The sequence below is a fragment of the Tripterygium wilfordii genome, chromosome 14, assembly GCF_013401445.1.
Source record: "Tripterygium wilfordii isolate XIE 37 chromosome 14, ASM1340144v1, whole genome shotgun sequence".
Taxonomy (NCBI): domain Eukaryota; kingdom Viridiplantae; phylum Streptophyta; class Magnoliopsida; order Celastrales; family Celastraceae; genus Tripterygium; species Tripterygium wilfordii.
The window spans coordinates 12964783-12992444 of NC_052245.1; the positions used below are offsets into that span (position 1 = coordinate 12964783).

General features: G+C 36.7%; 4 protein-coding genes across 8 annotated transcripts; all 4 read left to right on the plus strand.

The window, feature by feature from the left end:
• The first annotated feature begins 1506 nt into the window (after positions 1 to 1506).
• LOC120014983 (serine/threonine-protein phosphatase 4 regulatory subunit 3-like) lies at positions 1507 to 18619 on the plus strand. Of its 5 annotated transcripts, XM_038867148.1 has the most exons (25): positions 1507 to 1818; positions 3701 to 3781; positions 3924 to 4023; positions 4132 to 4216; positions 4301 to 4350; positions 5312 to 5391; positions 6423 to 6482; positions 7115 to 7214; positions 7296 to 7373; positions 7920 to 7987; positions 8122 to 8190; positions 8272 to 8349; positions 10263 to 10358; positions 11025 to 11095; positions 11395 to 11472; positions 11635 to 11728; positions 12068 to 12166; positions 14454 to 14671; positions 14763 to 14877; positions 15676 to 15807; positions 15895 to 16002; positions 16078 to 16187; positions 16276 to 16362; positions 16443 to 16978; positions 18267 to 18361. In XM_038867148.1, the coding sequence occupies exons 1-25, from the start codon at positions 1777 to 1779 to the stop codon at positions 18344 to 18346; spliced, it is 2715 nt and encodes a 904-aa protein (XP_038723076.1). In that variant the 5' UTR covers positions 1507 to 1776; the 3' UTR covers positions 18347 to 18361. The 5 variants fall into 5 exon arrangements, with proteins under 5 accessions (XP_038723076.1, XP_038723073.1, XP_038723072.1 ...); XM_038867145.1 differs by lacking the exon at positions 18267 to 18361 and adding an exon at positions 18521 to 18619 and having other exon boundaries at positions 15895 to 16187; XM_038867144.1 differs by having other exon boundaries at positions 15895 to 16187.
• Positions 18550 to 20212, plus strand: LOC120014984 (outer envelope pore protein 16-2, chloroplastic). The gene is made up of 7 exons (XM_038867149.1): positions 18550 to 18714; positions 18851 to 18902; positions 19001 to 19075; positions 19152 to 19183; positions 19297 to 19330; positions 19624 to 19691; positions 19782 to 20212. Exons 1-7 carry the CDS (start codon positions 18583 to 18585, stop codon positions 19923 to 19925), a joined length of 537 nt encoding a protein of 178 aa, XP_038723077.1. The 5' UTR covers positions 18550 to 18582; the 3' UTR covers positions 19926 to 20212.
• Positions 20213 to 21555: 1343 nt separating this feature from the next.
• On the plus strand, positions 21556 to 23781 carry LOC120015623 (zinc finger CCHC domain-containing protein 10-like). Its single transcript, XM_038868134.1, has 2 exons — positions 21556 to 21702; positions 22592 to 23781. Exon 2 carries the CDS (start codon positions 22694 to 22696, stop codon positions 23474 to 23476), a length of 783 nt encoding a protein of 260 aa, XP_038724062.1. The 5' UTR covers positions 21556 to 21702; positions 22592 to 22693; the 3' UTR covers positions 23477 to 23781.
• A 268-nt stretch (positions 23782 to 24049) lies between these two features.
• Positions 24050 to 27342, plus strand: LOC120015624 (DNA-directed RNA polymerases II, IV and V subunit 9B-like). The gene is made up of 4 exons (XM_038868135.1): positions 24050 to 24209; positions 24340 to 24415; positions 25859 to 26017; positions 27090 to 27342. Exons 1-4 carry the CDS (start codon positions 24181 to 24183, stop codon positions 27168 to 27170), a joined length of 345 nt encoding a protein of 114 aa, XP_038724063.1. The 5' UTR covers positions 24050 to 24180; the 3' UTR covers positions 27171 to 27342.
• Positions 27343 to 27662: the final 320 nt, after the last annotated feature.

A 27662-nucleotide genomic window follows, 5' to 3' on the forward strand; every position in this document is an offset into this window, starting at 1 on the left:
CCAACTTTGTTTAATGTTTATTGAGAAATTTTTAACACGACCTCAAATCTATGCATTATAATTGCTAGTGCACTGCATTTTTTTTATGAACTTTCATTTAATCAATATGGATAAAATAAAACTCACACCCGTGTAATTGTTTAGGAGTGTTATCAATTGGATAGTAGTGAGAGTACTGTATAAATCCAACTCAAACAATTTGAGTAAGTATTGTTCGTTTTGGGACTAAGACCCACACGATCTTGTCATTAAAAGGGACCTCTTACTTGAGAAATATTTTATCTTTACATATAAATTACATCGGTGGTTTACACCTAATCGATGTGGGATATAAGTCTTATTGTCTTATATTCCTCTGCATATGCAGGCTCGATTATGCGAGACTCGACAAGTGAATACGAGTAAAGGCTTTTTATAATTAAATGTACGCTCTAATACTATATTATAATTTGAATAATTTTTACATGGATGATAAGTAAAATAATAAGTTGAGAAGGTTTGGTTCAAATTCAATCTAGTTGAGATATTGTTCGTTCTATAAGGCCAACACGTATGGTTTTGTCATTTGGAATGGCTCTCAAGTGTTTGAGATTGAGTTTCATCTTATATAAATCACCAACAAAAATAATAAAATACATTCTAAAAAATTACAAGATCCCTTGACATATGATATAAATAAGTAAACTATGATATGTGATAATTACATACACAATTGATTTTGTTCGTAATTTTTACATGATTTCGTGGCTAGTAATTTTTAATGACAATTTTGGAACCGATTTTAACTCATGTTCTCGTTGTTGTGAGTAGGGGTGTAAACAATCAATTGTTACAGTCAATTTTTTTTTCTCGATTTTTTGACATGAATTTAATTAACCAATCAGACGGCTATCGACACTTATTTAGGTTATTTCAGTTGATCTAAGTAATTTTTTTTTAAATAATTGACCAGATCAATTGATTCAATTTCTATGGTTTTTTTAACACCCTAATAGTAGGAGTGAGGGTGCTATAAATAATCCTTGAGCTCTTTTGCCAGACTAGTGGTTTAATTGTAGCCTAAAATAGTGCTAACATGACTATCAAGTGGAATGGAATAAAAGGGGATCGTCCTCTTAACTACTTTATTAAGTGTTCTCAGTTTGTTTAACAGGGCTAATGATGTGCTCATTAGTTAAACCTCTCAACTCTGCCTCCATACTTTTCCGTGCTACCTTGCCTGCCTGGCGTCTAATCATTGGCTTTATAAGCTATCCGTCGCTAGTATCCGTACGTGCCCGTGAGACACACACGTGTGTACTTTCGAACACCAATCAGAGGAATCATCATTCATCCGTTTGTGTCTAGATGATGCGCGAGAAACTTCGCTGGTGATTGGATAGCGAAAAGATACCGTGGGGTTACTCACAGAGTATGAGCTAAATGGCCTTCTCGTAATTGTCTAATGAAAAACAAGGCTATTAACGGAATCAGATATGCCCACTATATATATGGAGTAGTTATTTTTCTTTTTCTGTTGAAGGTCGGGTTGGGACGAGTACTTGAACAGAAAAAATACAACGGAAAAAGAAGACGGAGAGTTGTCGAGAGTTTCACTTTCAAACGTCAATGGCAGTTAGGGTTTTCTATTGATCCCGAAGACCTTAATCTCCCGCCTAGACGTACGAACTATTCTCTCCCTCTCTCTCTCACTTGTATTTCGAAACCCTAAACGTTCCTTCTAAAGGGAAATCACTTCGATTTCAATTCCTCCGTGTCCCGGCGTGTTGGGCCGTGATGGGCGCGCAAGACAAATCTCCCAACGCTAGTTCGATGCAGGTGAGTCAGTTTGCATAGTCTCCTTAAAGCTCTTTTTTATTTTTCCCTAAAATTGAGCTGGTGCTGGTTCCTTCCAATGACGATGTTCCAACTTTAAAGCAATCAAGTTACCAATTAGAGAGAGTGTAATTCGGCGGGGTTTTTACTTTTGTTATTGTTATATCCGCTAAATTTAATTTTTGGTGCTTAATTCTATTATGTTTATTGTTTTGGATGCTATTGTAAGGTTTCCTTGCCATTATCTTTTTGAAGATATTTTGCTCTAGGTTAGGTTATTAGTTCTGCTGGAGTTATGTTTGATTTAAGTCTTGTGTTTAACTGTGTGGTACCGTGGAACCAGAAAATCAATGTTGCATTTGTTTTTAGTTTGTCACCGTCTTTTTGTCCAAAATATTGTTGTTAAAATGGTAATAGTAATACAAATACCTTTTATTTTTGGGTACTGTGCACTCAAGGTGGTAGGCTGGTATACAGATTAAGTTCTCTGGTCTAAATGTTGAATTATTGACAATAAGCGGATTTGGAGCCTAACTTTTAAGTTTTAACAATTTGAAAGGTAACATCTGTGTTATCGTCGAAGATGGGCTTGTTTGAGTTTGATGCTAGTGTTTGCCATAACATTGACGTTGAGAGTATGATTGAACCTGTTGAAAGGATCATGTTAGCTTGTTTTATTGCTTCCCATTAAGCGTATTGTTTTGCCGTTATCTTTGTGTCTTAGGAATTTGGAGGGTTGTTTTGTGGTTTTGTCTCTGCACAAATCGTTGGTTCTGTACTGGCAAGTTCTTCTATAAAATGACTATATACATAAATTACATAATATCAAGATTAAAATGACAATATTTCTATGAGTTTTGAAGGAATTTTAATATTAAAAATAGTATTGAAACTGTCTTCTGAGAATGTGCTTTTCCAGTTTTGGTTACATTGGTATACAGCTCATTGGCATCTTGGTTTTCTTTTATTTTGGTGAGAGATAAATTTCCGGGTTCTTGGTTTCATTGTTGCACCACTGTTGGTTCTGTATGGTCAAGTTATTCCTTGAAATGTCTTGACACATGGAAGTTTATATGTGTGTATTACTTCCTTTTGGTGTTTGGTTTTCATTTCATTTTCTTTACGTACCAGTGGTTCCTATAATATTGAAATTGTCTTCAGGGAACGTGCTTTTCCAGTTTTGGTTAAATTCGTACCAGCTCATTGGCATATTGGTTCACTTTTATTTTGATGAGAGAGAAATTTTCCGGATTCATGGATTCATGGTTGGATTATTTGTTGGTTCTGTATGGTCAAGTTATTTGTTGGTTCTTACTAAGTTCTGATATGAATTCTTGTAGCCGAGCCTAATATTTTTTGGGTTTGAAGTCTTTGATGATGATGATCAACAATTTCTATAATTATCTGCTTCATTTTCAATTTGAAGAATCCTGATGAGATTCCCATCTAATGGCTATTTCTCTCTAGTGTTTAACAATTGAGCTTTTGAACTGGCAATCTTGGTGATTTATGACCATTCTAACATGGCCAAGATTTCATTTCCTTTTAGAAATTTGGAATGGTCAGAATTTTGTTCTTGCAAATTAAATGTGTAATTGAAGTTAATCAGATTTTCCATTTTCCCTTTTGGAACTTTGATAGACATTTCGTGATGATCTGGTTTTATCTGCTTTGTTTTCAATTAAAGTTTATTTGACTTCAGTCTTGTTGATGCATTTAGAAGGACGTATCTGCCCTTTATTTTTAGTCTGCATGAGTTAAAAGATAAATTATTTTAATGGTTGTTTTCTTTGCCCTCTAATTTTCCTTCATGCTTTTAATCAGTGCTGCTAATTTTTGCATGACTGCTAGATTTATTTATTCCCTATTCTTGTTGTAATCTCAGCGGGTGAAGGTCTATCGTCTGAATTATGATGGTAAATGGGATGACCAAGGAACCGGGCATGTCACTATTGACTATTTAGAGGTCTGTCTGAATGCTTGATATGTTTTTGTTGTTTGAACCTAACCTGCAGATTAATCTAATTAATTTGCGAAAAACTTGTTTGGATTAATTTATCTGAGAAATGGTGTGCATCTTTATAGTGATCATAATTGTTGTTATGCAGGGATCAGAAGAGCTGGGTCTCCTTGTTATCGATGAAGAAGACAATGAGACATTGCTTTTGCATCGAATTAGTCCACAGGAAATCTATAGAAAGCAAGAAGGTAGCACCGGATTTCATATATGTTTTTCACTTGTTACTTATAATCTAATATGTTTCTCAGTGGCTTGTTTATGAGTTGAGAACAGCTTATTTCTTGTGATTAAATCAGATACAATTATCTCGTGGAGAGATCCTGAATTTTCCACTGAATTGGCACTTAGCTTTCAAGAGACGGCTGGGTGCTCTTACATATGGTAACTTTTTTTTTCCCACTCCCTGTTTTCCTTTGGTTGCAAAATTCATGTGATGCTTCTAACTGTTTTTCTTGTTTCATTCAGGGATCACATCTCTAGTTTACAAAGAAATCTTCATTTTAATAATCTGAATAGTAAGTAGATGCAATCTCATCCTTGAAAAACTTTGCAGGGTTCCATTCCCTTCCTTTTATTTTCTGCTCCTTGAACATCCAAGTACTTTGCTAAAAAATTTGGATCATGCAACTTGATTTTTATCCCTGACAGTCTTATCCGCAAAAAGTTATCGATTTCTTTTACCCACTTCATATACCAGTAGTCTTCATGTTTGGTATTTTTAAAAAATTGGATTTGAAAATAGTCGAGCTGTTTGGATTAGCAAGTGTAACTACTGGGATGTATGGGGAAAGCTTTGTTTTTTCTATCATAAAGAAAACTAGAGAATGCATTCAACATAGCTTGCAATAAAAAACACTAATTAGATGTAAATATGGCTTTTTGAGTGGCTGCAAGTCAATTTCAGCCCCAAACTTATGGAGTACTTCATTCTTTCTTCCCTGCAACGGAAATCAATTTTCAAAAAAGAAATTTATCACTTACACAGGGACTAAGTTAAAGTTTGAGGTCTTTCCGTACGGTATAATGCTATTGGTGTTACCTATATTCGTCCAAATAGGCACAAATCCTTGCTCCTTTTGTTTTATTTGCTTTTGGATTTTTATTTTAGTTATTAGATAATAGATTTGTGCTATGTAGATAGCAAAACAATATGGGAGTAAGTTTTTAGATCATTCTGAGTGTTTGCCATATGGTCTCTTTAAATTTGTCCCTATCTCGCATTTACTTTCAAAATTTTTGTCGCTTTAATCATTGGATTATAATCTATGAAACCTGAGATTGTAATTGATTTTTGTCGAGACATAATGACCGCAAATGAAAGTGGAATTGGACCAATTGATGCTTGAACACCTCTCAACTTCCCTACCGTAATCTTAGCTGCTGCAATATGTGACCCATGCCATTCATTTCATTGGTACTAATTTGGCCATGAATTTCTAGAGACTTTCTGACATATATGCTCCTTTTTTTTGCCAGATGAGACATTTCATGGCATGAACAGTGAATTGAGAGACTTGCCTGCTGTTGAACTGTCAACACTTCCTTTGATCCTTAAGGTTTTGGTGGACACTTTTTATGTTTCTTTTTTTTTTTTTCATTGAGTTGTGTTGGACATCCTTTATTTGTCTGTGTTTGTTTATTTTGGCCAAGGGTAATGGTTGGCAGAAATGAATTCATTGATAGGGCTGCACTGCAGTTGTCATTGTTGTTCTTTTGTTATTATTAGACTTCGGTAATGGGTTGATCTTATTCTTTCCATCTATTATATCTTGTAGTCCTTCCCTCTGTCTATGCCATCTATATTTTATAATTTATATTGTAGTTCAACTACATAAATGGTGGCAAGTGATTATGTTATTGTCAATGGGGGTAATGACTATTCTATAGATTTGCCTATAACACATCAGCTATGTTACTTTATTTTGTCTATATTCTCAAAAAGTTGAAAAACCAAAAAAGAACGAAGAAGAGATTATGTTATTGTCTTCTTTGATATTATTAGCATTTATACTATTGAAGATTTGCCTGAGGAATATATGTAATGGAGTAATGGATGCTGACCCGCCTTAGATTTTGATGGATGCGTTAATAGCTCCTCCTCCTTTAAATGTTGTTGAGAGTAATGGTAAATTATACAGAGACTCTACTGGATGACTGAGATATAGGTTTTTATGCGATTCTCCATATCACCACTTTACTGGAGGATTTGAGTGTAATGATCACCTCTTCTTTCTCAATTCTCTTTATGTAATTTACATAAGCATCTCTTGGTTTATGGTTGTTCCTTAAAAAGTAAAAACTTAAATGTAATTTCTGTCCAGTTGATTACCTTGTGATCCTGTCTATAAGCATCTTGCATAATCTCCATGGACGTTTTATTTCAAAGCATTGCACTGTTTCCGAGCAACACTGAGCAGTTTCTGGTTGTCTCTCTAAACTGCTTGGGATTGGCTGGCAACAATATCCTAATTATGTTACGTTAAGGAAGTGGTGTAACCATTGCTCCTATATTTGCTATGCATTCCTATGATCACCCTATATGCAATGAAAATTAATTAACTAAGCTGAGAAATTGTTGCCTTTGCAGATGGTCACAGAGAATGGGATTGCAGATCAGATGCGGGTGACGGAACTTTTAGCGAATGATGTAAGCCTTTTATTGGTTTACCAGGATTGTGCAGAAAGTTCATGCGTGGCTTGTTTAGGGTGTGCCATGGTCTCTCCCATTTTGTTGTGACAAGTGACAATTGGTCTATCAATATCATACATATTGTTGTCGTGATCCTTCCATAGTCTATTCATATATTCGTGGTTTTTGAACTTCTTCATACTGATAGGACTGCGGAATCCAATGTGGCCTTATACATTGCATGCTGTTGTACTGTCCTGGTTTATCCAACAATCCATACCATATTGCCCTATTTAGTTTCATGATTGCTTATTCTCGGGCAATTTCTGGGGCATGCTTCTCTTAAAAAAATTTGTTGGTAGATTAGGTCATTTATTAAGTTCCCAGGAATTGTTCTGATAATCTGGATCCAATAGTTGGAGTTCCTGTTCAGGTTGAGCACTGTTCATTGGTCCTCTGAAGAAGAAGTTAAAGTGCTCTATATGTGTGAGCCTTTGTTTGTTCTTGTCATTATCTTGATCTTATTATCTTCTTATGTGAGTTATTTGTTTTAGTGAGAGTGCATCGATTTCTCGAACTGTGTTTCTTGGCTCTTTGTAGTAACAATTTTTTTTGGAATTCTGTTAATGGAATTTCTTGACTCAATGCAGCAAGACTTTTTTCGATTGCTGATGGACCTATTCAGAATCTGTGAAGACTTGGAAAATATTGATGGCCTTCAAATGATATTCAAAATTATCAAAGGGATCAGTTAGTACTTTTTTCTTGGCTACAATTTTGTATGTGCTAGGTCCTATGAATTTTATTGAACATGCATTTGGTTATTTGCAGTTTTGCTAAATAGCTCTCAAATCTTCGAGAAGATGTTTGAAGACGAATTTATTTTGGATATCATTGGGGCACTCGAGTGTAAGTATCCTTTAATTGGTTTGAAACATTTTCGATGAACCTACCCTGACGTTATAGACTTGTAGTATCCATATACTTCGTATTTTGTAAAGCCAATTTATCTATCGACTCTATTTTTCTTATGCACAAATAGACAGGTTCTGACTCAATTTCCTGGTGATCAATAAGTTATTGGTTTATGCCTGTTGGGAAATATACTTTCAGCATTCCTTCTTTCTCATTTTACTATATGTAGGATCTCTGAAGGAAGTCATGAAATGATTTTGTGGTCCGTACTGCTTCAAAGTCTGTTTGTATATCCTGTTTTTTTTAAATGCAATGATCATTAAAGAACACCACGGTGGTGCAACCCAAACAAACTACAAGATAGTTGAAGATAGTTTGACATTCCAATGGGTATTGGTGTATCATCAAAACGTAGTTTTGAGTTTTTATGCATAATGCAACCTCTGACTGTTTATGAGATGATTAAGTCATAAACCTGTGCAATATATTTATATTATATTGGGAAGTATTCTGATGGTGGCCTACTTCAATTTTACCCAGATGATCCCGAGGTTGCTCATGTCCAGCATCATCGAGAATTTTTAAAAGAGCATGTCGTTTTCAAGGAGGTACATATTATAAATTTTTCTTATTTTCTTCTTTTAATGTTGTTTGGAATTTGTGTAGTAGTGGAAAGGAGATTGTTGGAGAATTTCTGGCAGAGTGAGTTCTTACATGTTGGTACATACTCTTATTTTTTAAGGCCATACCAATCAAAGATCCACTGGTACTGTCAAAGATTCACCAGACTTACAGAGTTGGTTATTTGAAGGTTTGAATCTTAAGTGCTAACTTTATAGTTTTGCTTGGCTAGTTTTGGCAGTGTAATCTTAACTCATGTCATTTGTTGTAGGATGTTGTTTTGGCCAGATTATTGGATGATGCCACTGTTGCGACTCTCAATTCTATAATTCATTCAAATAATGCCATCGTAAGATCTCTCTCTCTCTCTGTGTTAAAGAAACCTTAACAGCTGTGGCTTATTGTTAACATCTTTGTTGTTGAAAAACCCATGATAATCAGTGGCTTGATTATTATAAGATTTTGTTTCTTTTGGATGACTATTTTATGTTTTATTAGATTTGTTCTATGTGCTTCTTATCTTTGGGTTTTACCTACTTGTTACCCTTGATAAATTATCCTTCCATTTTTTTTTTCTTTTTCTTCTATTAGATTTTGTTGTGGTAAGAACCAAACCATGATGCAAAGATACTTCTTCATGGTAGAAGTACGTGAGAATCACAACATTAAAACACAAATACCATCTTATTGCATGGTTATTTCACAAATATTATATACTTCTAATATAATATTATAAGATTAAAACTTCCCTTAACTTTTTCACACCAATCATCATCATCCGAACCTTTATTCCAAAAGTTTGGGGCCGCTACATGAGTCTATGAGAAATTCAACGTGAATCCCCTACATGCATTCGTTTCCACCATTCATTTCTATTTAAAAGCATACTTTCATCGTCTCCTGTTGAATCCACATTCCTTCTTACTACTTTAAGCCTTGTTTTCTTAGGTCTTCCTCTTCCCTTCCTACTCTTTCTAATACAAATTCTCTTGATTCTTCGCACAGTCGCACCATTATCTCTACACCAATAAATGTGTAAACTGTCCACATTGCTTTCAACTTCAACCTATGAGGTCTAGCACCACCTGCCATTTTGCGATGAATGTTCTCCTAACTGTTGAATCAAATGAATTCTAACCAACAAATAGCTGGGTTCTTGGAAGTCATGACTGGTTCTTCATTTATTGCCTTCCCATCAAAACGTGTTTAGGACCCCTTTGTGCTGGAATCAGTACCCACTCTGTGCCATACCTGGTTAGTACATATTTTAGCGCGTCATGATGACCTTCCCAGTTCTCATCCATGATGTTGTGTTGGAGCCTGTCATCGAAATCAGCCCCTATTCCCTTTGCACGGGTTTGGGATTCTTCAACTCCGTGTTCGTCAGTTCTTCGATCTTCTAATTTAGGCAGATTCATTATAATATTCCTTCCGTCTTAGTAATTCCGCTATCACACATAGATACTTCTCGTCTTCTATTACTTCTCCATAATAGAAGTAAAGACCACAATGTAGAATATGAATACCAGCCCCCTTGATACAATGGTTGATTCACACCTTTTAATAAGTCATCTGATATAATGATATAATACAATCACTGCCCCTGACGTGGAATCTATAGGGTTAGTATTGAGTAATGAGTATACTGACCTTAGCTTTATATAGGATTGAATGGCAATGGAGAATGCATGTGGTGGATCGCAATTGATTTTCTCTTATGAATTATGTAGCTGATCCGAAATTGTATGGGATAAAGGATTGACAATGATGGAAATTGTTAAGATTAGTCACTTTGCTATTCAACCCAATAAGTTAACTTGTTGGTTTGGGACATTTTACATCATTTATGCCATATTCTAATACTCCCCTTCACATGTGGGCTGGGCACCCAACACGTGCACAATAACCGAGCCCAAAATTAGGGCTACTCTCACAGAGGGCCCTCACTTGGGGCAACAATAAACACACACAAAGGCCCACACTTGGGGCAACAATGAATGGGGGTTTAAAATGTGGAAGCTAAGGTTTGAACCCAAGACCTCCTACTCCGATACCATGGTGAGATTAGTTACTTTGCCATTCAATCCAATAAGTTAACTTATTAGTTTGGGGCATTTCAAATCATTTATACCATATTCTAATAAAAATTACTTCCCTCAACTCCCTCGTACCAGAAGCTGCACAAATACTGTAGACTACTACAATAACTTCATACAATGCCAAATAACTGTATGTTTTCATACAACTGACATTCTCTTGCAGGTTGTTTCTTTGTTAAAAGATGACAACACCTTTATTCAGGAGTTGTTTACAAGGTTGAAGTCACCCACAGCATCTGCAGAATCGAAGAAAAACTTGGTAATTGTTAACATTCTCTTTTTCTTTCTCTGTCTTTGAAATTTTGAGAATGACTCTTAGTAATTGTAGATTAGTCTTGTGATTGTTGAGAATGACTCATTATCTTCTTCTTCTTTTTTTCCATTCATACTTTTCGTTGTTCATTTGGAATCTGTTTTATGCCAGATATGCAGATTAGTCTTTCATTGTAAGTTCAAAGTTTTGTAACTAGTGTGCCTTTTAACCATTCAAATATCTTGGTTTGGACTTGAAAATCATTGAGCATGTCCTTAGCCATATTTTCAATGATTTTTGGGCAGTATTGCTATCTTCAACTAGTCCATCACTAACTTTCTCTGCCTGGCACTTCCAAATATTGAATATCCTTAGAAAACTTACTGGGAAGAACAACAAAGCAGATTTGGTGGACTTGTTTCTTCTTCTCGTGCCTACATTAGAGAGGATGGACATGTGACTTTCTTCCTTGTTTGTTTTTAAATAAATATAGATGATCATTCTTATGATCTGTTTCCAGTCAACACCATCCTGAATATTTGTTATGGATATGATTACAGTACAAGATGGCCATAAAGTTACAATTCTAAATTATTTAAAAATGGTTGTGTTAAGTTGCCTCTGTTGCCAAGACTTATATTGTGAAATCTATTTGTCAACTGTTCATGGTAGGTATATTTCTTGCTCGAGTTTTGTAGTCTAAGTAAGAGCCTGCAGATGGTCCAGCAGATCCGCCTATTTAGGTATTGCTTTCCTGTAAGTTAATATTATTTTTTTAAGTTATCAGGATGTCAAATTTTTTTTTCCCTTTCTGATACTGAGATGCATAGATCTTTTCCTGTTTATAAATTGGTTTTTGAAACAATAAATTCAGTGCTATTCTGTAGAGACATCTTCCATTGGATTTCTTTTTCTTTTCTTGCCATACTGTGATTATTTGGCAGGAAAGAAAGGGAAACATTCGTTGCTGGACCAGGCTTTAATTTTTTTTCCAACATAAGATTTTTTGTATTTTAAGTCAAAATTTTAAATTACCATGTAGGGATCTCATTAATGAAGGCATCTTTGACATCATCACAGATGCTTTGCGTAGTCCGGACAAGAAGCTTGTACTTATTGGGTAATGGTGATTTTGTTAATTTAAGAATATTGTTTGCTTTTACAATAATGCTTGAACTGCATATATATATATATATATATATATATAATCTGTTTTTGTTATTTAGCGCATTCCCCTTTCCTATTAGTTAGTCCTAACAAGAAGCTATTCTTATGAATGCAGGACAGATATCCTCATTCTTTTCTTAAATCAGGACCCAAACCTCTTGCGTTCTTACGTTGTCCGGCAGGAAGGCATCCCACTTTTCGGACTATTGGTACATATTTGTTGTACTTTTGACTTTTTAGTAATATACTAGGGTGTGAAATTTTCTTATGCACATATGTGTGGGACTTTTCACATCATGTCTGTAAAACTTGATTGATTATCATTCTATTATATTTTTTGCTTGGTTTTGTGTATTTCTAATTTTCTATGAATGCTGCATAAATTTGTATGCAATGATGTTCTTAATATAGTACATAGAGAATCAATGTATTTTGTTCAACTTGATTTCTTTAAGTATATATATAATATATGTGTCTATTTCAGTTGTCTATGTCTTTCCATTTTATTCGTGGCTAGGACTCATCATGTAAGTGTCTTTTGCCTACAGGTTAAAGGAATGATAACAGATTTTGGGGAAGACATGCATTGCCAATTTCTTGAAATTCTTCGCAGTTTACTGGATTCGTATACTTTGTCTGGCACACAGGTGCATGCCCTGATCATTTATGTCTTATGTGGCAGTTATATGCCTTTATTAATTGAGTATGTCCAACAGTGAATGGAATTCCCAATTTCATATGACAGTTGAAGTTCTTGTCTATTTGTTTCCTGTTTTTTATGCTTTCTTAACTATGCCTTATTCATCAAATATGCACGCACAGCATGGTGTTTACACCGTGGTTGAGCCTGAACCTCACCTGGCCTAGCATAACCAGCTTGAGCGGATTCTATTAGCTTTTGCGCTTCCATACTGTGATGAAATATGATTCAGTGTCGTCAGTTTGTTAAATGCTGGCTTATTACGATATAGGTTCACCCTCGACTTAGGGAAGGGGCCAGTTGTGGGAAAATGTCACTTGGCTTTCTGGACGATGGCTTGTTATAGAAATTTTTGATGTGGATTTTTACATCTTGAACGAATACCAATCAATTGGAACATACATCTGTTTCAAGTAGTAGAACTCGATCCAAGGGATATCTGCGGTTTAAATGTAGTATTCATGTGATTGGATATGTTTTTGTTGTTACTACCTTCCAGGGCTTGGTGCATTAATACAGCAAAAACAACTGGAGAAAAAAATGTGTTAAGAGGCTTTCTCTAGCATAGATGAGACAGAGAATTTGCAGTTTGAAATAGCTAGGAAAGAAGGTTTCATATGGCCCATTTGTGCTTGCAGTTTTTTTCCCTTTACCCACCCTTTTGGTAGATTTTGATCTATTTCTGTCATGATTTTTCCTTCCTGGACAATTCTTACTCTTTCATTTTCCCAAGACATTGCTGCTGTCTTGCGAAATAGCAAAGAGGCTCTCAGTAGAGCTTTCTCCTTTAGCCTTTAGTCTGGAGTATTGAACCTAACACAACATGTTTAGTATTTGTTGAAAGGAATAGTTAAAGTTCGACGAGGAAAATGCATGTATATTTCTTTGGATCATGCGATGGAATGGGAATTCGATTGACTTGTCTATGAATTTGCCAAATAACAATCTAAGGGTTCTTTTACAATTCATTTTAAAAACCAAGGTGGAGGGCTGTTCTTCATCATCATGATCAAACCACAACCATCAGAGAAATGTTCCAATTTCAAGGAAGAAGAACCATACCTTACTTAATCTCCAACCTGAAATGAACTGCCTATACAATCATTTTCTTCTTATGCACGGCAATCTGAGGCATGCCTTTAGGTCTTTAGAGCAAATATGTTATCCTTTATCTGCCAAAGTGACCTGATTCTCAAAAGCTTATTTAAAATCGGTCATACATTCTAGTACTGTCTTGGGCATAATATCTGTGAAAGAGCCTCTGAAAGCAGCCAAAAATGAGCAATTCCAGTGCCTGCTTGGCACTGTTTTCTGTAACTGGGTTTTAGCTAACGTTACATGTTCCCCTCAAACCTCATCCCTGGCCTGTGTTTTTCACAACCTTACCTTTGCATACACATATTCAAACCTTATCGCAAAACCTGTTAAATCCTATCTATAATCCTTTTGATTTGCAACTTGGACAATTCTAGCACCTTCGTTCTTATCTAGGTGCCATTTTTTATTGTCGTCAACCAACCTTATTTGCAGATGCGGGCTTAGACTCACAGATGTATTCTTAGCTTTATGTTTAGTCTCCCTGTGTGTTATCGGGTTCCTAGGATATTATTCTCTTAGTGTGCCAGTTTTGGGAGAACTACTTATTTAAAACCATCGGTGGAGAAATCATGGAGATATGTGTAAAATTTGTTGACGAGGTCCACGAGGATGAGATTGTTGCAGGATTTAGTTTGACTTTTTTGCATATTCTAAGGTAATCTAGATGATGCAGGTAAACAGATAACAGGAGCTAGAAGTAGCAAATTCTTACAGAGATGAATAGCGTCGTAGGTTTTGAATTGGGTGGTTTCCATAGGCTATATGAACTTGATGTTTCTAGAAAATATTTGTTTGTGTGCTTGTGATTAGTTGAATTTTGTAGGTTCTGGGTAGTTTCCCTTATTTTGTCCTCTTTACAGCGTTTCCTTTACTTTCGAAGTAAATTTTCCGCGATCAGTGACGCTTTATGTTTTGTAACTATTTGAGATTTGCTTGTGAAGCTGTGCTTTTGGAGTCAGCAATGCATTTGAGTTTATCCATGCTGGTTTAACATTTTAGTTTCTTTATTATGATTTCTGCTGAACTATTGGAAGTACTTTTGTGTAACATGGACTCTCTCTCCTTTATATTTTGAAAATATTTTACCATGAATTCTCTATTTCACATTCATTTGATCATGTATACTTTTTCTGCAGAGAGATACTATTATTGAGATTTTCTATGAGAAGCATCTAGACCTTTTGATTGATGTTATAGTGGCATCATGTCCTTCCAATGGCATTGGCCCCTCAGTTGGTAGATCTGGGAGTTCTGGTGAAGATATTGAAAATCAGAATTGCGCTAAGCCAGAAATTCTCTCAAATATCTGCGAATTACTTTGCTTCTGCGTTCTGCACCATCCTTTTAGAATAAAGTAAACTCTTGTATGCTTGTGCGTTTGTATCAAATTGAGTTTGTGGACCAAAGTTGTATAAATATCTAATATGGTGATGCTTCCTACGCAGATGTAATTTTCTCCTTAATAATGCAATCGACAAAGTTATCTTACTGACCCAAAGAAAGGAAAAGTACCTCGTAGTTTCTGCTGTACGGTTTGTTCGCACAATTCTGTCACGCCATGTAAGTGAAATCATTTTTATCATTGGATACAGCATACATGCTGACATGAGTTAACATGATGTTCATAATAGTGGACGAGGACATTAGAAAAAAGAATTGACAATATAGTAAAATTTTCTGAAGAGACTAGTTACCTTTTTTTTGTTTTGATTTTATTCCCCTTTGAAATATACCTTGCTAGGTGTAATTGTGATAAACGATGCGTGTTTTGGTTATTGCAACTTCAAGAAATTGGATTCGTGAATCGGCTATTTTGGGAGAATAATTATTTATTTTTTGCAGTGTAATTGGAGGGCGTAAGAAGCTAAATGGCATGAAACATTATTTTAATTAGAATCCTTGAATAGCTGAAATGTTGTGTGTAAAAGTTCTTAAGTATTTGGATTTGGTAGGAATAGGAATAAGCAGTGCGTTCAATCAGGTTCTCTAATTTTGTGCTGTAAGTCTGTAACTGTTGTTACCATTTATTATTGATGACATTGCAGCTTTTAGAAGGTTGAAAAAATTTGTGTATTACTAAATCTGTTTATTCATGGTTAGTGCATGATTGCTGGGGAAGAAATGGACATCTTTGTCCCTTTGTATAACAATATGTTTTCCACCTCCTCCAGGTGCAATCATGCATGCGTCTATAGCTTTTAAAACGATTGAGATTGTTTTGGAATTTGTTTATTCTAGATATGCAAGTTATGGCATTTATTCGATAGCGCTTTTTATTTTCTTGGTATCTTCAGTGAACTAGTGTTTCTTCACTGTTGTTATATGTTTGACAAGATCATATGATGCTTCAATATTCAGGAAGAGCATCTTGTAAATCATATGGTTAAGAATAACCTTCTCAAACCAATTGTGGATGCCTTTGTCAGCAATGGGGACCGTTATAATCTGCTGCATTCAGCAGTTTTAGAGCTTTTTGAGTATATCCGAAAGGTGCCTATCCTTTTCACAATTGTTGTCTTGCTATCTGGGCTGCATCTTTAAGTTTTTTGTTGAATCACTGGTGAATGTTATATGCAGGAAAACCTCAAATCATTGGTCAGATATATAGTTGATTCATTTTGGAATGAGTTAATTAAATTTGAGTATTTGGGTTCTATTCGCTCTCTTAAAGTTAAATATGAGCAGGTATTTTTGGCTGACTTCCTCTGTATAGCTACTGCTATACGAGTTTTCTTGGTTCTGACAAATTCTAAATTACAGTGTCTGGAAAATGTTGGGGCAAAAGGTAGTGTAAATGCTTCGGACTCGAGAAAACGAATTGATGATCGTGCTCTGGAGAAAGAGGAGGAAGACTACTTCAACGAGGGCAGGTATGCATTTCTTTATAGAAATTACATTAGCTAAATATTTTTGTCAATACTTCTTTACTGTAGTGTCTGATGTTGGATGCATAAGCAGTGACGAGGAAGACATGGCATCTGCAGTACATAGCCAAAAAGTACAAGCTCGTCCATCTTTATCCAATGGAGTTACTGCATCATTAAGGTAACGTGGTTACTTCTGCCTGTAAATATATGGCATTTTATTTTTCGATATTTGTGTAATGTTCATCTTGACTTTTGTAGTCCAAGATCTGGTGGACTTGTTGATTATGACGATGATGAAGATGACGAAAACTACAGGCCTCCGCCTAAGAAACAGCCGGAGAATTCAGAAGTTGAAGAAAGGTTTGAGGCCCTCAGGTTGAAGCGTAAAACGGCTTCTTCGAAGGACAAGGAGCCTGAGCTACTCAAGAAGCAGCGCTTGGTTAAGACTTCCAAGTCAAGAGAGAGCGTGTTTGCCGCTTTGTGTTCAACATTGAGCCAGGCGGTATTACCCAGTAAGAAAACTGCTAGCACGATACAAATGGCTCCACAGATAGCTGATGGGAACAAGGGGTCCGGTGAATCAAATCATCAAGAGAAAGAACCTGTGAGCTCTAGAAACTATTCTGATAACAGCAGCAGTTCAGATGAGACAAATCACATAGGCAAGGAACCCGCTTCTAGAAGCTGTTCCGACTGTGTGCACAACACTTCAGATAATTGGCAGTTAGGTGGAGAGGATTCTCCTTTGATACAACAAAAATCTTCGCCAGAAGTGGCTGTAAATGGATCTAAAGGTATTTCTTAAGACTATTATTTAGCAGGGTGATTTGTTTTGTTTCTGTGTGTTGTTCAACTTGGGGACATGCTTGGTGCAAATCAAGATTGTCAAAGGAACAGCATATTGGAGAGAATATATGAGCTTACAGAATTGTTGATTTTTGCACACGGTGATTACGGGTTGTAGCCTTCAACCATAGGAAACTAACGTGGGGGGAGGAAAATTATGCACATAATGTGGCTACGGTCTTCCATTTGCTTGGCATTTCTTATGGTTCTACCGGAGTAACTGTTGCCGCTGTACTACTTCGTCACCATTAATTTTGTTTTGTCTAATCTCGTCGCCTTGTTTTTTTCTTTTGCATCCCACCTCTTTCTGATTTGTCATCTTTCATTTTGCCTTGCTCCTTTTCCCCCCACTTTTGTTTCTGTCTCTCGAAAATGCCAAAAATGTGAGAAACCATATGATGGATAGGGCATCGATATATGCTCTTTATAGTGCTGCTCTGATTAGTTTTGTGGTGGGTTTGGCTGTAATAGAGGAAATCAAGTGGGTTAGAGGCCAAAATTTTCTGAGTTGTAATAGAAACTCTATTTATAAACCCTTTGTATATTAGAATTTTGCTTGCTGTTACAACATTTACTATTGAAAGCTTTCTTTGATTGCAAGTAAAAATTCTTTCCCTTTCCTTGGATTCAGGAATGTCTGAGCATGCATAGCTTGCCTGCGGTATGTGAAGATTATAGTCTGCAACAAAGCTTTTGGACACTTGCACATGAAATATTGGACGAAAATTACCTATATTTTTACCCTTTGTTTATTCTCGAGTATTGCAAACAAAGGGTTATATGGCAGTTTGCATGTGAAATACTGATTGAAATCTGCGATTAGAATATGAAGCTAATTTGGTTTACTCGTATTGGGTGTTCGGGTTTGCTGTAATTGTTTTCACAACAGCTCCCGCTATAATAAAATAGGGTAGTTAAATTTTTTTTAAAATAAAACAAAATTATGAATCTGTTGATCGGGTTTAGAAGTGGGTTATTTAACAAACCAGAAGTGATAGGGACCCCAGTAAAAATCATCTTAATAGTAGATGTGTCATTCTCTAATTCAATCACAAGGTTTTGTGGGTCCTTACATTTACATCAATCAAGGGATAAGATTACTATTGAGATAACTAAGATGTTTTTTTATTGAAATCCCTGACATTTTTGTTAATCAAAATAAGATAAACATAAAATGTTTCGGATGTATTCTTTTTGGGACAAAAATATAGTCCGATCAGAATGTTTTTTTTACAGAAACATTGAAGCAGCGGACTTGCTCGGCTACCCGGTTTGCTAGGGATGTGCTGTCATCACAGTTGACCTCGTCTGTGTAAAAGTAGTGCTTCGTGGCTACTCGAAGAGGCCAAAAGTGCGGGATGTGGTCACACGTGTGGGACACGTGTACTCTCTGACTTTCTCTTTGCGGGAATTACTTGTTCGGCAACTCTCCTCCCGCTTTTCTCTCATTCATTTGCAATCATAGTAAAGCTCGCAAGTCATTTTTGTAGAGCAACTGCGTTCGAAAGCTAGAGTCTTATGTGAAGAATTAAGCCTTGAAAAGTGAGAAAAGATGAGCAGCAGCGGTAACATGGAGAACCGGTCTTTTATCGATGAGCTCCGTAGCTTTGACAAAGGTGGCTTCTTCGACCTCGGTCACCCTCTCCTCAACCGTATTGCAGAGAGCTTCGTCAAAGCTGCTGGTGTAAGTCTCTCTTCTCCGCTCGCTCTCCCTCTCCATATGCGCATGCATGTTTGAATTCGGTTTGCTTGCTATGAGTTAAATAAATCGGTACTCTACTCTTCTTTCTTATTAGCTAAATGCATTCCGGTGTCTGCAGATCGGAGCGATTCAAGCGGCGTCGAGGGAGGCTTATTTTACAGCTCTTGAAAGTATGTATTAATCAGATAGGTGAATCAGTTTGGTTTAATTCTGTAGAGTTGTAGGATGAATCAAATGAATTATGAATTTTGGATTTTTAATTGTTAAGGTACTGGACTTGATTCATCAAGTGGTCCGACGGAGATCTCGGCTGCCAAGAAGAGCAGATTCCCTGATCTCAGAGGTACAGTATATATATATATATATTGCTGCATGCTTCGTTTTTCTTTCTATAACCGTACTTTACTTATCCTTCTCAGGAGAAACCAACAGAAAATCACTGGAAGCCATGGTGAGTTTTCAGGAGTATATGAGTTGATATTTTGCTCTGCTTGGTGTTCATTGATAATTTCAGTTTTTCTGGTTGAACCATTCTCAACCGCAACTGCTTTGTTTGTTTTATAGGTGAAGAACACAGGGAAGGAATCAATTCAATGGGGTGAGTATATGTATATGGCATTTGTCCCTTTTGGGTTTTTTTTTGTTTGGGAAAAGTAATTACGGGGTGTAAAAGTTGCCCCGATGCGCGGGGAAGGTGGGAACGGGGCATACAAGTAGAGATGAGGGCCGCCAATTCGCCCCGTTGGCTTCGCTATTTCTGGAGCTAATTCTGCTTTAGAAGTTCCAGTCTGAGATGGTCATCAAATTGACCGAAGTGTATAGAAATACTTGGGCAGGTCATATAATTAGAGGGGGCTAAATACTAATTGAAGAGATTGTTTACTACTGCAGGATTAGCTGCTGGTCTGTATTCAGGACTCACTTATGGCCTAAAGGAGGCTCGTGGAGCTCATGATTGGGTAATGAATCTGGCAAATAATACTTTAACTACAGCTCCTCTCCTCTCTTAGTAATATTAGATATTGAACGTTTGCTTCAACTTTTTGCAGAAAAACAGTGCTGTGGCAGGAGCAATTACAGGCATGGCGCTTGCGCTAACATCCGAAGACGCCTCCCATGAGCAGGTTGTGCAATGCGCCATCACTGGAGCTGCCATTTCAACTGCTGCAAATATGCTTGCCGGGATATTTTGAGTTTTAAAAATCTGACAATGGTCTGTTCTTGCTGACTTCTGTTTTTTGTCTAGTTTAATGTATGGCAGGCATGTTGGTAGTTTCCTAAGAATGCAGCCGTTAGTTAATTTGTTTGTTTGTTTGTTGGGTTTAGTTGTGGATGATCCTCTCCTAGTCATTTGCCAAATACTGAAGCTCTAGTTCTTGTTTTTGGGCCACTATGGGACTTGTTTTCTGGATGGTTCAATCATAATGGATTTTTATTTTATTTTATCATGAGATCAATTTGTTGGTTAATTTGTGACTATGTTTACTGGTGAATGTCTCTGCAAGCATGTGATGAACACTCGATATATGTCCTCCTATTTGTCTATACAGCTACTTGTGGTCGGGTGATATCTAATTGTGAATCTCTTGAGTTTTGAGTTTGGAATATCTTGAGTTTGCTTATCAAGGGGAATAACAACTTTGTAGTCACGTGTTAAATTCATGTCGGATGTTCATACAAGCTCGAGTTGGACATTCAATTGCTTTGATTTGAATTATGCCTTCTTAAAAGATGGGCAATTAAATTTGTTTCTCGATTCAATAGACTTAATCCAAAGAAGTGAAGTGAATAGTAATTTAATTCTCGATTCAATAGACTTAATCCAAAGAAGTGAAGTGAATAGTATAGGTTCTCAAATAACGAGATTTATATGTAAAAATGCGAAATAACGAGATTTATATGTAAAAATGTGAAAATAAGATCTCGATTACACCTATTTCTAATCTTAATCCAATCCTACATGGAAAGTAACGACATAAGGATCTACATATAAACATAGTGTACCTATTTGACTATTTAGATACATTCGAACGACTCTTCCTCATAATGAGAATGTATCTACCTCTATTATGGGGTCATATTAGATGTCTTGTATTATATGTCCTTTTCGTATCGGATATTCGAATTTAGCAGATTTAATGATTCAAGTTTAGGTTTATATGAGATGTATTGTAAATGTGAATAAGACGTATCCGTGTCCAATATGTGTCGGAAACTAACACTGTCCATATAAACCTTATGAAATGTCCGAATTTACGAAAAAAAATCTTATGTTAATCCGGTGTTTGTTCTTTGGTTTTGTAATTTCCCTACTAGTATTTGTAAATTCATAAACCATTAACGTGGTGAGGTGTAACGTTTACTATTATAAAATGAAGTGTTAGGGTTTAAATACTTTATAAAAAAAAAAAACTTGTCAAAAAAAGTAATACAACCATATCAACAAGGAAAACTTGTAAACAAAGGCCTGAGAATATAAATCAATAAAAAGAATTTTAAGTTAAGCACAAATTAGAGTTTCCATAAAATAAAATAAAAAGTAATTGGAGTTTGTTGCCCAAAAAGAAAAAAACTCTAGTTTGAGCATCAAGATACTGTACTATTTAGCAGACATGGCCCATGGATATACGTTTTTTTACCAGAGCCCATTTGATTGTTGTGCCGAAGGATGGCCTGCAGGCTGCAGCTATTTTCTGTAATTGAGCCGACATCGGCCCATAAATATATGTTTTTTACCAGAGCCCATTCAATTGTTGAGCCGAAGGATAGCCTGCAGCTACAAACTGTAATGGGCCCGAGAGAACAGATCTCGCCTTTTATACGGAGTTTGTTTTTGGGTTATTTTTGTCGTATGTCCGTTTGTCTCGCGTCATCTCAATCTCCGTTGTCTACAGAAGCTCTTGCAACTAGTGCCCTAGGAGGTTCCTTGCGCGTCTTCATCGTCATCGTCATCGTCGTCGTCTTGAAATTGTATGTATCTGGTTTTTCTTGTTTCTTCAATTCCTTCTGCGTTTCAGGTCCGATTTGAGGGAGGTTTACATTTTTTTGCAAATTTAGTTTTCTTGGGAGTTATATATTTGTGATTGTTTGGCGAATTATGAGTTTCTCGCTAGTTATTTTAGTTTTTTTTCCCCTCTCGTGATTGTGATATTATACCGGCGTCCTCGATCGTTCTTGATCGGTAGTTTCAAGAGCAGGGTTAGTCGTCAATAGATTTGAATTAAAATTCCCACTGAACAGGCACGCGTAAGTAGGAGCAAGAAAACCTATATACAATCTCTTCTCGATAAGGATGGGGATTATCTGGGTTTGAATTCTCTTCGAATTGGTAATTGACTAAATAGATTTGCAGTGCAGGGGCCAGGGGAAATAAAATAATGGAGAGGTGTTATTGGTATTGAACTATTGATTCAGAACCTTGGTTTGGTTTCTTTTGGGACCTGCAGTAGGCCACTCTTTAGGGATATCATTTCTGTAACTCCGTTGTGGTTTGTTGACATGCTTGCGATTGTTTGGATAGCAAGGTGAGAGAATGAATTAGATTTAGGACTTATCTAAGGACAGTTGGGATCACATATTAAAGAAGATAAAGTATTGACTTAGTTCCAAATAAACTTTCTTCTACTGATTTTTTTATTGTTTTTTTCCTCCTTAAGACCTATATGGTTTTTGATGGTTTAGCCATTGATGCATAAACTTTCTGACATATTCTGTATTTGCTTGCTTAGAAAAATTGTCTGAGTTTTTTTTTTTTTTGACATTTGCTTACTTTGAATATTTTGGCCACTGCACCCCTTCCCCCTCTTGTTTAGTATCCCACCTTGCTCTTGTCAATGACTAGTTCAGTTATGAACTGCAGGTATTGAGAAGTTTGGACTGGGATTGATAGTGTATCTGAGGTTGAGAGGTTCCAATTGCTGTTTTTTATTTTAAATTTGTATTGGATTTGGGAATTTAGAGCATGTCAAGTAAGAAGGAAGAGAAAGCCCAGGTTGCGGCTGAAAGAATCAAGGCTGCAGCCTTGAGTGCTGCAAAGGGTCTTAGTCGTGCCCAGGCTGAAAGGGCAGCGGCCGCAGCTGTACGAAATGTTAATGCTTATGGCCAGAAGGAAGAAGGGCCTAGCAGATGGCAGGAGAAGAGGGAAGCAAAGAGGCAGATGTACTTGATGAGTACTGAAAAGGCTGTAAGACTTGGTGAAAGAAAAGACCTTAAGCCTACAATGTCCACTATTGGTGGCAACGCACAATGTCAGAAATGTTTTCAAATTGGACACTGGACATATGAGTGTAAGAATGAACGGGTCTACATCTCACAACCCTCACGCACCCAGCAACTCAAGAATCCAAAGTTGAAGATGAGGCTCTCAATCTCCTATGATTTGGAAAACCCAGATACCATTAAGGATGAAAAGGTTGAGAAGCAGTCAAAGAAAACTAAGAGGAAGCATAGGTCACATTCTGATTCTGGCAGTGATAGTGAGGCTTCGGTTTTCGAGACTGATAGTGGGTCGTCGGCTGTGACTGGATCTGACGATTCTTCAGCAGAGAGTAGTACAGATTACAGTTCGTCTTCTGATTCAGAGGAAGAGAGGAGACGGAGGAGGAAGAAGAAGAAGCAGAGGAAGAGTAGGCGTAGGAGGTACAGCTCATCTTCTGAGTCTTCTGATTCAGATTCTCCTACAGATTCTGACTCTGGTGGTAGGAGCAGCCGGCGGAAGAGTAGGAGGCATGGAAGAAAGCGCTGAAAGGAGGGCAATTGCATGTTAGATGAAGCACTAGTGACATTTTAATCAGCTTCAGCCTTCATGTGTATTTTGACAGCCTCATTGAGCTTAGCGTATCAGTTGAAACCCCTCCATAATAAGCATGCGGAACTATTTGTGTTTCCTTTCCTTTAGCCAATTGTTATTATGGTGTAAAGACTTAATTGCTGTGATAAGTTTGCAATTAGGGGTGCCATTAGAAAAGATTCTGACCACTTCACTTATTTTCTTGTTAGTAGTGCTGTGCCTCTTCTTACTATATATCTTGTTTTTTTTTTTCTTCGAAATGTGGTTGAGTAATATGTTTTTTATTTGGAATCGGACTTTAGACATATATATATCTAACCCAATCGATTGTCAATTGAGTCACCTCTTATTGGTATATATCGTCTTTTAAGTTTAGCTATTTTATAGATTAAGCTATTAAAAATAAAAACTGATGGAAAAAAGAATTTACTGGCCACTGGCCAGCTTTTCAAAGCCTGGTTTTATAATAAAAAAATGTGATTTATAAATTTATCAAATCACCCTCGAAAAGAAAAGGTTTATTTAAATTTGTCGAGCTTCGTAATTGATACTCGCTTGAAAGGTCTGTTACTGTTAAGAGGAGAAACAAGGAGAGCCCGCTAAAACCCCGAGAAAAGTAAATCTCTACCCTCTGCCAGTCAAAACCCGAAGCTTGGAAGATGAGTACTATGAAGTTCTGCCGAGAATGGTATGCGAATAACCATGTTTTCAGTAATTATTTCTATCTTCATCCAATTCTCTCATTGAATCTCGGTTATATTCCATTGATTTTGGAAAGAAAAAAATTAAAAGCAAATCAACGATGTGAAATTCTGCAGCAACAACATTCTGTACCCTAAAGAGGACAGTGAGCAGAAGATCCTTCTCTACGAGTGTCGCAACTGCAATCATCAGGTCTAACTTTGAGCGCATTAGGGTTTTTCTTTTTCTACCCAATTGTAGTTTATTTATGTAGATATTTATTCTGGTTAATTATTTAAGTATTTCAACTCTGATCGTCCTTATTTTTATCTTCACTTATTATTTAATTTCATCTTTTTGATAACACGGCATGTTTTTATTTTGATTTTCCATGCTCATTTTATTAAGTTTCTGTGCCTTAAATACTTCAACTCTGAAAGTTGCATGCGACTTTGATGAAGTCCAGGAGCCATGTTTTCATAATTTATCTTGGATGTGCTGTAAATATTCTTGGATAATAGCATAGCTATGGAGGGCTGGATCTCCCCACTCTATAACCATTGGGGTTTAGTTCCTGTGGTATCGTTTGATTGTTGGAACTTAACACCTTACTGTGTTCCTCTTAGATGTTCTATGAGTTGTATTCTCATGTTTTCTTCCAGCATCGTCATTGAGGTTTTATTATCATACCCTCATCAACGGGTCAAAATTTTATTTTCCCTTGTTAGTTGCTGAGGCATTTGCTTGCAGAAATTTTGTTTACATATAATAAGTTGATTAAAAGGGTGAAGCTGCAACCTTGAGTTTAACCCAGGGGTCACATATTATAATCTAAGTAAAACCCGTTCGGGAATGAAGGGTAAGGCTGTTTATGTCTTGCCATTCCTTGACCCGGACTCCATTTCCAAGCCTTTGCATGGTAGTTATCATTTTAGTTTTTAATAATAAGTTGATTAAAATCCAAAAGTTTGGCTGACTAGAGCAGACATGTTTTTATGCAAGAAAGCTCCGTGTGGGTATCTTAGAATCATACGTTATCCGTTTATAGATTCAAAATTATGGATTACCTTGTTTAATTGATTCGCGAAGCTGTATTGGGTGGTTCAAAGCTTATTCCAAAATTCACAGGGACTGAGAAATATCCAAACTATGTTAGAGGTTTCTTTCCATGTATTCTCAACTGTTATTTCAAGTTTTCAACATGATTGTTTACTCCTGTAGCACTTTTGGTGTAGCCACTAGTTTGGCTTACTCCCTGTCTCTCCATTAAGATGGTATATGTTTCTACACTTAATTTATCTTTTGCTTAAGGATTGCAATAAGTACTTGCTTATGCACCCATGTTAGCCTTGATCTCAAATGTAATGGAATATTAAATTTTACACTCTAGCCTTCTTCTTTGATCCCGGCTTCTGCGTTTATATACATCTGTGGCTGGTGGAATGATAATGATCAAGGATAGTGCTTATGATCATACTCCCTTGGTGCCTCCATTTGGACTATGGAAACTCAATTAAGAATTGCAGCTATATTTTAGTAATGACATTAATTTTTTCTTCTACGTGGGCTCTATATCAGTTCCCGTATGTTACCTGTGAAATATTGCATTAATAGATGATATCTTACATATGTTCTTCAAATTTTGACACCTTGCAGGAGGCTACTGATAACAACATTGTGTACAGAACTGAGGTACATCATTCTGTTGGGGAGCACACTCAAGTATTACAGGACGTAGCTGCAGATTCCACTCTTCCTCGCACTAAATCTGTTAGGTGCAGCAACTGCAGCCATGGAGAAGCTGTATTCTTCCAGGTTAGCTTTCTCCCCTACTTATGTTCTCTGTCAACTATAGTTGATGGCTATGCATGCACAAATCTCTTTGCAGTTCTTGGCATAACCAAGATATTTTATCGGTTGTTGCACATGTTGGGTTAGTCCTATAGTGCTATAGCATGGGTAAACAACTCTCATGCACAATATTCCCGCAACATGTAGTGAGCGGGGTCGGAAATAGATAGGATGTCAGGGGCTCATGTTTGCCTGTAGCATGGTAAACAACTTTGTGCACAAGGCTCTCGCAGTGCGTGGGATCGGGGATAGACAGGATGTATGCAAACCTTACTGGCTTACCCCCACATAATATGTGGAGATATTGAATTGAACCTTGACCTCTAGGTTGGATCCCTGCAACTCTACCAGTGGACCACATGTTCGTAAAAACAAGTTAAACAACTCTCATGCACAAGGCTTCTGCAGTGGGTGGGGTCGAGGATGGACAAGATGTACGTAGATTTTATCCCCACATTATATGGGGAGACTGGAGAGGTTGTTTCTAGGAATTGAGCCTATAATCTCTAGATTGCACTTTTACCATTATTTTGGAGGTTGGCGGACGAGGAAGTGATATAAAGACTACCAAAGATCCTGGACCTTTGATATGGGTTCTATCTTGATATGAAGTGCAGCTGTTGGTTCCGTGCATGGGTAGTCTTGGGTTTTGGAAATTTTCTTGAAAAGCCAATGTGAATCTCTTTTGGATCCAAACTGTTTGGGATAGAAGTTATAATGATGATGATTGTGAACTCTTAATGGTAAATGAAGCACTCTTAACGAACAATAGAAAAAAGCTTTTCTTTGGATGAAAAATTTAAGACTAATTGTAATGGCTGCGGTGTCTGCTCAGTGTACCATGATGCTTGTCCCTCCTTCCCTTTTCAATTTTTTCTACTTTTCTATAGCCCTTTATTTACAAAATCTGTTGTTGAAGGATGCATTTTTTTTATCTTCTGAAGAATTGTGTTTTTGAGTTGTTCACTAGAGGTGTTGGTGCAATTTGCAGCGCTTATAATGTTGGTTTTTGTCCTTTTGTCTGATGAATATACAGGCTACTGCTAGAGGAGAGGAGGGTATGACGCTCTTTTTTGTCTGCTGCAACCCAAACTGTGGCCATCGATGGAGAGATTAGGTTCACAATGAAATATAACTCCTGATTTTTCTGTTATCTCACATGTATTTTGCTTAGATCATGACTGGCATGTACCTTTTTCTATTAATATTAATGCCCCGCAGAATTGTTTGATCTCGTATGTCGATTGATGCAAGAGGTTGTAACATCAATACAATGTTTTGCTTCTACACGGCCTTTCAGCCTAGAAGATGGAAAAGAACCTAGTTTTGTTTTACTTATTCCATGGGATCAAGCTTTGAGAGGAAACAATGCGTTCAGGGTATAAGCCTATGAGGAAGATGAAGCTGGTGTGCACAATCAGTCGAGCGGTGGCTTGACGACGTGGAATGGGTCACGGCCCATGATTAATGCGGCCTTAACTTAGCCTAAAATACGCTGCGTTTTTGGTGGTAGTTATGATTGGGCATAAAATGGGTCCTTGGACTTGCAAGGTATTTTGAGTTGGGTTTTATAGTTTGGATTTGGACCCTATGAAACGAAACTATGACT